Raw genomic sequence first — 10000 nt, 5'->3', positions numbered from 1 at the left:
TCTTCTCAACTGCAACACAAGCAACGCTCCCATCTTTAGAAACACAAAGCAAATGCAAAACACAATCTACCTTTCTGCTGTTGAGTAGCAAGTTACTGCTTTGCTTTTCTGAATCAGCAGTGGTAGTATCCCCTGTGCTGCATTCTTGCAAAGCTACTTCTAAAGCAGTAATTCTTGAGTCTTGCATTCTTCGCGTCATCTCTTTGAAAAACTTAATTTCAGCCAGCAGTTTCCTATTCTCTTCTTGCAGTTTAGCAATGCTCACAACTTCTTTTGTTTCAACAACTTGAGCTGAGCTTGCACCCTCACAACAGTTTCCAGCTGCAATTCCAGGCAAAGACTTCTGCAGAACAGACAAGAAGAAGATATGACCACACTGAAATGAGGAATCAAGACAAATGACTTTTTAGAATTGATTCATGCAAAAAAGTGCACGCCTATTAGTTGTGATTTACGCCTCTCCTATCTCAACACTCTGACTCATATCACAACCATACAAACACAAGAAGTCACGACACAATCTTAGAACAATAACAACGCACACTCCATTTATCAGCCGCATCGTCGTGAAAGACAGAGAGTAAACATAGAAGCCACACGCAACAACCAGACAAGTACAAACTGCACAACGCCAACTCCGACCAACAACACAGCCTATCACCAGTCTTTCCTTCTGTCCACTCTCCGTCGCTCTCCGACCTTCTAGATTCTTACACAACGCGCCAGCGGCTCGTCGTCCGAAAAACTTCCGCAAAAATGCCTACAGTAGCTCACCCACCAACAGCAATTTTTCCAAGATTCTCAGCGCCTTCAAGTGTGCCTCACACTCTCCACAGTCTGCGACCAGAGGCCAGACTCGACGACTGCTGTTGGCTGTTATGTAATGGACGCAGCGGGGGATCGTATATACATGTATGTGAAAGGCAGGACTAAGCTCTCTCATTGACGAATCAGAGGACAGACAGTAATTGGTGGCGTACGCCGAAACCCTACGCCGATACAATCATATTAGCTGTTTGCTTACTTTGGACTCCATAGATGGATGGATGTTGTTTACTATTTGATGAGGTCGTCGCGCTTCAAAAAGCGGGGGAGTCAAGTAGGCGTGGCATCAGAGGTAACGTGCGCGTGCGTGGCTCAGCTAGCAATGGCGGATCAGGTAGGATGTAATCGTAGTACGTAACGTTGTAGACGTAGAGTCGCGCGTGTCGTGTCGTGTTTGAATTCGTTTCTACGCGCATGATATGTTGTTTTGAAGTGAGGCCCTCTTTGGGGTTACAACTTCTGATTCGCGTTCTCTTTCCCTTGTGTCTAACGCTGTGCATTATTCTTGTAGTCTACGGTTGCTCAAACTACACAAGGTTTACTTGTGGGCTCCTCGTCAGTTCCTGGCGGAGTCCCTGTAGCCGTGGCGATGCCCAGTCTGGGACAGTCGGTTGGCACTGCAGTCACGATTCCAGCGGCTGCAGTCAACACGAGCGGATTGCTGTCATCTACTACTGCGGGGATGCAGCTAATGGTGACTGCTCCGGTGGCTGGAGCTCTCACGAAGAGTGGAACACAATTGAAGCCGATACTACCGAATCAGACGATGATACCGCCACAGATTGCAGCCAGAGGAATGCCAGGACATGTTAGTATGTTTGAAGTAATTAAATAAAATTAATTTATTAATTTATTAATTGGAGGTAATGGACTTGGGTAGTCTAGATAGCAAGTTGTGGGGTTAGTATACATTGTTGCAGTAGGATGTCGGAACGTTAACATTGTTGTATTGATATTAATGAAAATATTGATATTAATGAAAACCATGATATATTTAAATTACAACCATTTATGCTGTGTCACTAGTGGCACACCGACAACTAGTCGTAATAACGCTAGACGTAAGTACAAGTTTTATATGCAATTAATGCTTTCTAGTGTCTACTGCACTCAGACAATTGGTCCTCAGCAGCTGCCAGCTGCTTGTTCAAGTCTCGTACTTTAAGCTTGACCTGCTTGCTGCAGCATCCTTGTAAGCACATGATGCATGAGCAGAGTAGATATTCAATAATTGATAATTAATAATAATATTAATAAATAATAATAAAATGTTAATAATCGGGTATAGGGATAAGTGCTTTTCTGGTAGTCATTGATATCTACTGGGCATGCTGTTCAGAGCTGGCGAAATCCTCGTAGCGCACGCAATCAATGATCGATAAGCCAGTTGCTAGTGCCATACGGATTACACAGAAACATGTAAGTTACCTCTCTGGGACTTACCTGCCGGGTTGGTGGGTGCCCAGTTGAAGGTTAAGACTCCACTTACGTTACCTAGAGGGTGATGACGACATACGTGTGCCACGTTCGATGACTTTGCATGTGTTTGGGAATCGCAGCCACGTGAAAGTACTGATGAAAGTTGGACAGTCAAGAACACAAGCTTTTATTGCAGTCATGTCTTAGTCCACTCGGTGGCTTTCCAGTCTCCTACGAGTTGACTGTAAAGCAGTGATTTTTGTATTACACCTGCCCCACTCGAGTTTTCTAATAAGGTCTAGAATGACTTAGTCAAATTGACTATCTCCACACTGATAGTTAAATATTATGCATTGGGTGTCATTAGGAGGAAAGTTTGGATACCTAAGAGTGCTGTATAAGTCCTACCACATATGCTAATAATAATAGTGAAACTCCCTCAGGGCTAAGCCGGCTTGGAGGCATGAATGCTTATAGTGTGGATACCTTACCAGCTACCTTTTGCTTTCATGGCATAATGTCTGTTGCCTTAGCCACTGATTGCACCAGCTCCTACAACACAAGCAACTGTGGATCCTTCTATGTTAGCAGGAGGTGGCACAGGAACAGGCCGACTACCTCCGAGTACAGCTAAACCTGCAACGACGTCCACTGCAGCTTCAAATCCACTCCCTGCAGTCCAGCAGTCAACAGTTCAGCGGTCAACCCAACAGCAACCAAGAAACGTCAGTTTGATAATTAATTACTGAATGTCATAATGATATACTTGATTGTCTGATTTATTAGGCTCAAAAACAGGGTGTAACTCGAAAGCGGTTACAAGATCTTATTAAGGAGATAGATCCGCTTGAACAGCTGGACGAAGATGTAGAAGAGGTGAATAGAAATGAAGAAGTCCTACTGTCAAGAATTGATCGGGTGTTTGTTCCAATTTAATTTCTGTAGGTTATCATGCAGATGGCCGATGACTTCATCGACACTGTCGTGTCTCAGTCATGCATGTTGGCCAGGCATAGAAATTCCAATACATTAGAAGTGAAAGATGTCCAGTTGCATTTAGGTAAGATTTCTTTCTTACTCTCAACAATCAAGCCAACGCCCTCGTGAAACCTTGAATCCAATGAAAGTTTCATGAAGGGAAATGAGTGTGGCTTGATTACTGAGTTATGTTGTGCTATGACTTTCTCTTAAAATATTGTAACAGAGAATTGCTGGAATATGTGGATTCCTGGCTTTGGTTCGGATGACGTGAGACCGTACCAGAAATCGGCAACTACTGAAGCTCATAGACAGAGACTGGCCCTAATACGTAAATCAGTCAAGAAATAGGCATCTTTGTGTGTGTAACAACACACTGTAAATTTGTAGTGATAGTGATAAGACTAGATCAGTTCACTTCCATGGCCTCTCACATTCTAGTATTCAATGAGTGTACAATAGATATTTTGTGACGTCATGTGCATTTCGATCAGCAACTGCTACTAGCTTACTCTACTCAGCCATATTTCATCTTCTAGTCAAATTCGTTTTTGCCAGTTTCTGTTTCACAGACCAGAGATTGTCTCACTGGATGGATGTTCGACGTTGTATTGCAGCTTGATCATGTGACTTTTTCCTGCTTCGATGTCTACCATCCATTCCAGAATGTGTGTCTTGCTTATTACCACTTGTGAGCCGTCGCTTAGTGTTTTTGACTTTTCACCTCGTCTGAATTCAGGCTCGACGGATGTCACCTTGTTCAAAAACTCAATTTGTTTATATGATTATGACTACAGTTACTGACATCTTCTACACTGTTGTTCATTCTATTCATTCCACTTGTGCTATTGTCATTAATTAATTAACCTGTTTGTCTGTCTGTCTGTCTGCCTGTCCATCTGTCTGTCCGCCTACCTGCTTGCCTGTCTCTATCTACTTTTTCAAACAAACATTTTTATGCTAGCTAAACACGAGGATAGACATGGAAACTACAGAATAGATAACTTGTATGTCAGTCGTACAATACAAATCAGTGTTGATATGATACAGCCAATGGAGATGACCATAGCATGGAGACAATCTGTGCTTGTCATTTGCTTCTCACCTTGATTTTGTCATCGCTACTCAAAGGTACTTGATCTGTGACTTTGATTCTGCAAGAATCCTGCCGGGTGTTTTTGATCTCAATGTGCTGCTCAACTTTTGTCACAGTTTTGTTAGTGAGAATGCCATGCTGCTGGCGGAATTTCTTAGCAGGTTTGTAAGTCACCCGAACACTAGGATCAACTCCAAGCGAACAATCAAATTCTTCCTTTGGACTAACGGGCTTCAAGCTCGTCTACAAAATCACAACAAATAGTTCTTCCCTTCGTTGCCAATACTACTAAATACCAACACTTACTTTTGACACAAAGTTGTTGTCTAAGAAGACATTAGCCGGACCTTCTAGAAGAGCAAATTCAGATTCATTCTTCACTCTTGCTTTTAAGAACGCATGAGCAGCCAGCTTTGGGACTGTTTCGTATTCGAAGGAAGGTTTCAAGTGAAGAAGTGCAACAGTTACCTGTCACAAAGATATACTGCTAACTGCGTTAAATCACACAGGGACAAATACGTGCAAAACCTTTTGAGCAGCACTGTCTGATTTGATTGTTGATCTCCGAGCAATTTCATATGCAGTGCTTATGATGCTGTGTTTCACCTGTATATAAACAAGAAAGACTTTGACTGTCAGAAATAGTAAAAACAATACGCAAATCAGCCTAGTAGGTAATAGGTATTATACTGTATACATAAATTTCACACCGTCTTACTTCTACTGTTGGCTGAGCCAATTGTGGAGGTGGAGTTGAAGGCGAAACGGCTTCAATGTCAAGGCCTTCCTCAAGTTCACCAAAAGAACCTCCTGCAAGTTCCGAGTTCATTGCTTCGTCCTCTTCTCCTGTTGAGAAACGTTCTGATGCTCTCTTGCTCTTTGCAGAGCCAACAGCTCTTTCTTTTTTTCCCCGTTTATAGAGAAGAGTTGGAGATGGAGGAGGCTTGATATGTAACGTGTGAGTTGGTAGATCTGGTGGAGAGCCACCTACACTGGGCATAGCAGTGGATAATGAAAGTTTCGCATTTTCCCAGTCTTCACCAGTTGACTGCTGAATTACTCCAAAATAATTTATCTACAAAACATTCTACTTAGTCAGTTTTTAAGTTACTTTTACATTCGGTAGTCTATACCTGAATCTTCTTGTCTTTACTAAACACACGTAGATCATAGCGTGGAATCCAGCTGGCATGTGTGACAACATAATACAACTGCAACTGCACATGCATGCCATGCTCAGCTTCCAGCACTATTTTCACTTCCCTGACAAGACAACAATACACTGTTACACTACACATACAAAATCACACACAGCTGTCTAGCTCCTTTACCTGCAGAAGTCGGCATCTTCTGGTCTGGGCATCAACTGTTGGAGATTCGCCCGCACAGCCTTCAGTTCAGACTCGACCTGCTTCATCTCGGATTCAACATCTCGAAGAGAACTATCAAGCCGCTCTGACTGTATCCTGTGCAACTCAAAGAACCTGGTAACACCGTGCAAAGTCTCTCCTCCAAGTGCAGACACGAAAGATCCACTATCCTACACACAAACACAAATACATCAACCCAACTCAATAGCAACTCAATTGCCATGCAAATTAAGACAGACCTCCATGTTTTTTCCTCCCCCATTTGCAATGTGATTTGACAAACCAGTTAGAACGTCCCTCTGCTTGTTAATCCGCTCGTTTGCCAGCTTCAGAGCCTCTTCCCTCTGCAGCAATTCATCCTCTTGCTTCTTCAACTCCGCACGTCTGGCGTCCGCACCCGCCACCTCTTCCTCGTTCTCCTCCTTTGCACGACAGCTGTACGTCACCTCAGTGATGATCGCACCGCCACTACCCTCCACGCTAAACAAGAGATAACTACCTCAAATCGAATTATTATGAATACATTAGAATGCAGCCGATGAGTTGGCCGTCAGGGAATGCGCTCGTCACGTGACGTTAGGCGGCTTCCCATGACTCTGGTTTGTCCACCCGATCCGCAATGCAACACAATAGCATGCAGCTCACCGGATAGAGTCCTGGTCGATGGCCGGTGGCAGTCTCCTTACTGTCACCTCGTTTTCACCTCTTTGCAAGTCAGCTTTCACAGTACGACACACCTCTGCTCTGTCCGTGTAAACGACGACGCTGTGGACTGGACAGTTGGGAGCTTCGACGCTCGCGGCGATGTGCTTGGTGGTCGCGCTTGACGTGTCTGAGTGCAGGACGTTCTCCATTCGTCTCTCACTTCCACTGCCTCGTCGTTGCAATGAATATTTGGTTTGGGTAACGCACCTACGGCACGTGTTGGAACTATCTAGGTACCCGGATGTTCTAAATGGAAATATGCACGAATAGTAATGCGTACGGTAATCGTTATTGATATATTCACGACAAATTTGCGTGTAGTGCATATGTATAACGAAGAAATCCGTACTGTACAAACCTATCATGTTTTGTAGGACACTTGCAAGCAGTCCTGCTAGTAATCTTGTCGCACATTAATTAATTAATTAATTTAATTAAAGTTACATAATAACTTTCGATATGAGTATGATGATAGGGTGTGAAAGTCTTTGCGAGTAGTTAATATCTACAATTGATTCGTCTTTCAGAATGTAAGTTTTTCGTTCAGACATACCAAGATCGTTGCGAACCCGTACGAAGCTGTAATTTGAGTGAACACAAAGTACAGGGATCCGGAAGCAGAGAATCTCGATGATGGCCCGGATGTGACTTGGACAGCATCATTCTGACGAAAGTTGACGTCATCTGACAGGTTGAGTGAATTACATGTACTACGTTTAGGGTAGAACACTCTAGTTAGTAATACTGCCAAATGTTTGGAGTGTCCACCAGCTGCAGCGGCGTCGCTAAATTGTATCTAGGGGGCCACGTGCACGGAAGGCATGGCTACGGCGCCCCTAGTTTCCAAATCAAAACTTGTGGGCGTGGGTGGCGCCTTTCCGACAGTTTCAATTGAAACTGATACTACTGACTTGAAATAGACATAATTTACTCACATTACATGGCATACGAGAAACAGTTCGAGCTTATTAATTAATATTCCAAGCTATCACGGACCATTGACTTTGATATCAATTAGGTCTAACTAGCAGGGTTGCCGTTGCCATGGTGATGGTGCCAATTGTGGCACCGGGTTTGGAGAGACCACTAGGTGACTCACATGAAACTGTATGGAAGTCACAGAACATAGGCAGCTCAATACTTTAGAGCTATATGTTAATATTAATTAGGAGGCCACGGGGAGGGGCATCTTTATTGGTGCCACAATTTTGGCACCAGCCGTCAAAAGGCCCGGCAACACTGCTAGACCAAATGGTCCATGGAAGGCGCTGTTATGTAACACGCTTATCACTGACGTCAACATTGTCTCAGGATCAGCACTGCCAAAATTCTAAGACACGTGACTGTTGAGGCTGTGCAGGAAGCACGTGGCCACGTTTAACCAATCAGAACGCTCTGTAAGGTGTGGCGAAGCCATACTCTAAATTGTTTCCTCCAGACAATTGTATTCACACCGGATACACTAAAAATACGTCAATGGCCTGCTTACATGACCAAAAATTGCGGCTAAAATTCACTACACTGTCACTGACAACACACTTACCAATGAATATCCCGTATGTGATTATGAACCCCGTCTGTTCTCCGTACTTGCGACTGTTGTACAGCACATCGAGATGAGCGCGTTCTTTCGCTTTTCAGGCAGAGTGTTAGCTCTCGTATTAGCCTGCCTTGTGTCCATCATCGGTCCTGTACTCATCATGATGACACATTCAAGTCACACAGAGATAGTAAGCCACACAACGTTCCCAAAACAAAAATATTCGTACGACGAACCGGCAAGTGAGTGTACAGAATTGACGCGCCGTTTTATTAGCTAACACTGCACACCACTGTGTATGAGCACATGCGTTCATTCATTTCATTCATCATCCGATCGTTGACGTAATTCAGTGTGTTGTGTGTTTTTCTCTCTCTCTCTCTCTGTAGGAGATCCAGACGATGGAGTTGTGTATAGAGGTAGGCGAAGTCTCCTGTCTTCTCACTCATTGTCTCATTTCCGTTTGGTGTGCAGGGGCGCAGACACGTGTGATGTACAATAGAGTGGGTAAGTGTGGCAGTAGAGCGACGTTGACGCTGCTGGAAGCGGTTGCTGGAAGGAACAACTTCACGCTTGTCTTGTCGGACATTCACAATCAGAGAGAACTGTCTCTTCCTGAACAAGTTGGTCATTCTCGGATTACTCTATTTGTAAACAAATATTAATTAGTAAACTAATATTAATTAACACCCAATATTAATTAGTAAATCTATATTAATTAGTAAATCTATATTAATTAGTAAATCTATATTAATTAACACCCAATATTAATTAGTAAATCTATATTAATTAGTAAATCTATATTAATTAGTAAATCTGTTAATAGCACAGCAGGGATTGCCAATACTGTAAACACAGGAAGTCATCTACTGAAACATTTTAGGACAAGGAAGTCTATTGCATATGGAGGCGGTCATCTTGGGTTACTATTATTCTTGTCATACAAAGAGATCAAGAATAACTTGGTTCTTTTATATGTAAATCTTGGATGTGTGTGTGTGTGTATGTGTGTGTGTGTGTGTGTGTGTGTGTGTGTGTGTGTGTGTGTGTGTGTGTGTGTGTGTGTGTACTTGTATGTACGTTTGTGGTATCTAACTGTGTATAGTGCCTTTAACTGAGGGAGCTGTATGTTGTGTTGATGCTAAAGAAATATACTTTATATATACTATACAATAACCAATATTAATTATTAAATTAATATTAATTAATAAATAAATAAATATTAATTGGTAAACTAATATTAATTAGTAAATCGGTATTAATTAGCAAATTAATATTAAGTAGTAAGTTAATATTAATTATTAAATCAATAAACAATATCAATTACACTGTTATTAACTTCTTATTGCAATTACAGATCGATCTAGTGAATTACATCAACCAATTGCCTCCTCCATTTCTATACAGTCGCCACATGTTCTACATTGACTTTCAAAGGTTGACAGACTGACGTCATACATTGACTGTTATGAGTTGACTGTATGTAATGTGTTATGACCAGACTTGGGGCCGGTCCTCTAGTGCACATCAACGTCATCAGAGATCCTCTCTCTCGATTCATCTCAAGTTATTACTACAGGAGATTTGGAGACGGTCGTGAACATAATTCAAACTTTCAAGGCGATAAAGAGCAAGTCGGTTCAACAGTGACCGCTCTGTTGTGCAGCTGTATTTCAATTCTTTGATTATAGACGATTGACGAATGTATGGAGAGAAACCATCACGAGTGTAGCTCACCGAAACGAATGTTTTATGTTATTCCGTTCTTTTGTGGTCAAGAAGAAGCTTGCAGGTATGATTGTGGTGTTGAGAGAGAGAGAGAGAGCGCGAGAGGGTAATTTGGTACACAAGCAGCAACTGTTAATTAGATTGATTTACTGATAATTGTTGTAACATTTGTATGCACTCATGCTGTATCTCATTAATCTGTTTTATTGAGTGTTGATATGTAATCTACTCGTCTTGTCAATTCGTCAAGAGGCATGACATGGGCTCAGTGGTGTATTTGAATTTGTTTGTTTGTTTGACTGGTTTACAGCAGGTGTGTGCTCATGTGGGCATGCTTGG

General features: G+C 42.4%; 4 protein-coding genes across 5 annotated transcripts in view; 2 read left to right on the top strand and 2 right to left on the bottom strand.

Moving 5' to 3' along the window:
* The window catches only part of LOC134186826 (uncharacterized), a 1930-nt gene extending 839 nt beyond the window's left edge, over positions 1-1091 (bottom strand). Inside the window, exons 1-3 of one of the 2 annotated variants that reach the window (XM_062654888.1) lie at positions 1025-1091; positions 71-343; positions 1-9 (exon numbers count right to left, since the gene is read on the bottom strand). The exon at positions 1-9 is cut by the window's left edge and continues 839 nt beyond it. In XM_062654888.1, coding sequence (XP_062510872.1) covers positions 1-9; positions 71-343; positions 1025-1036 — 294 coding nt within the window. In that variant the 5' untranslated portion in view covers positions 1037-1091. Of the gene's footprint in view, positions 10-70; positions 344-661; positions 861-1024 lie in introns of those variants that run through there. The other variant, XM_062654889.1, reaches the window with a different exon arrangement.
* Positions 1092-1132: 41 nt separating this feature from the next.
* On the top strand, positions 1133-3587 carry LOC134186334 (transcription initiation factor TFIID subunit 12-like). The gene is made up of 6 exons (XM_062654263.1): positions 1133-1159; positions 1337-1633; positions 2778-2969; positions 3031-3120; positions 3190-3304; positions 3449-3587. The coding sequence occupies exons 1-6, from the start codon at positions 1148-1150 to the stop codon at positions 3571-3573; spliced, it is 831 nt and encodes a 276-aa protein (XP_062510247.1). The 5' UTR covers positions 1133-1147; the 3' UTR covers positions 3574-3587.
* Positions 3588-3635: 48 nt separating this feature from the next.
* On the bottom strand, positions 3636-6579 carry LOC134186332 (protein F37C4.5-like). Its single transcript, XM_062654261.1, has 9 exons — positions 6334-6579; positions 5928-6168; positions 5650-5858; positions 5452-5581; positions 5037-5393; positions 4847-4924; positions 4625-4786; positions 4328-4561; positions 3636-3977 (listed from the first exon to the last, which is right to left on the bottom strand). The coding sequence occupies exons 1-9, from the start codon at positions 6540-6542 to the stop codon at positions 3789-3791; spliced, it is 1809 nt and encodes a 602-aa protein (XP_062510245.1). The 5' UTR covers positions 6543-6579; the 3' UTR covers positions 3636-3788.
* Positions 6580-7832: 1253 nt separating this feature from the next.
* LOC134186333 (uronyl 2-sulfotransferase-like) overlaps positions 7833-10000 on the top strand; it is a 2927-nt gene continuing 759 nt past the window's right edge. The window contains exons 1-6 of the mRNA XM_062654262.1: positions 7833-8175; positions 8323-8352; positions 8408-8556; positions 9291-9370; positions 9435-9567; positions 9625-9725. Coding sequence (XP_062510246.1) covers positions 8010-8175; positions 8323-8352; positions 8408-8556; positions 9291-9370; positions 9435-9567; positions 9625-9725 — 659 coding nt within the window. The 5' untranslated portion in view covers positions 7833-8009. The remainder of the gene's footprint in view (positions 8176-8322; positions 8353-8407; positions 8557-9290; positions 9371-9434; positions 9568-9624; positions 9726-10000) is intronic.

Source organism: Corticium candelabrum, chromosome 11 (assembly GCF_963422355.1).
Source record: "Corticium candelabrum chromosome 11, ooCorCand1.1, whole genome shotgun sequence".
Classification (NCBI taxonomy): domain Eukaryota; kingdom Metazoa; phylum Porifera; class Homoscleromorpha; order Homosclerophorida; family Plakinidae; genus Corticium; species Corticium candelabrum.
Note: the sequence above shows the minus strand (reverse complement) of the source record. Positions and strands in the feature narration are given on the sequence as shown.

Bases quoted from the DNA above. Each gene is read 5' to 3' on its own strand.
- LOC134186332 (XM_062654261.1), bottom strand. From the start codon at position 6,542: ATGGAGAACGTCCTGCACTCAGACACGTCAAGCGCGACCACCAAGCAC. The intron at 4,562-4,624 runs GTAAGTGTTGGT...GTGATTTTGTAG, and splicing joins ACAACAACTTTGTGTCAAAA to ACGAGCTTGAAGCCCGTTAG. The intron at 3,978-4,327 runs GTGAGAAGCAAA...TTTTTGAACAAG, and splicing joins GTAGCGATGACAAAATCAAG to GTGACATCCGTCGAGCCTGA.
- LOC134186334 (XM_062654263.1), top strand. The intron at 1,634-2,777 runs GTTAGTATGTTT...CTGTTGCCTTAG, and splicing joins CCAGAGGAATGCCAGGACAT to CCACTGATTGCACCAGCTCC. The intron at 3,305-3,448 runs GTAAGATTTCTT...ATATTGTAACAG, and splicing joins AGATGTCCAGTTGCATTTAG to AGAATTGCTGGAATATGTGG.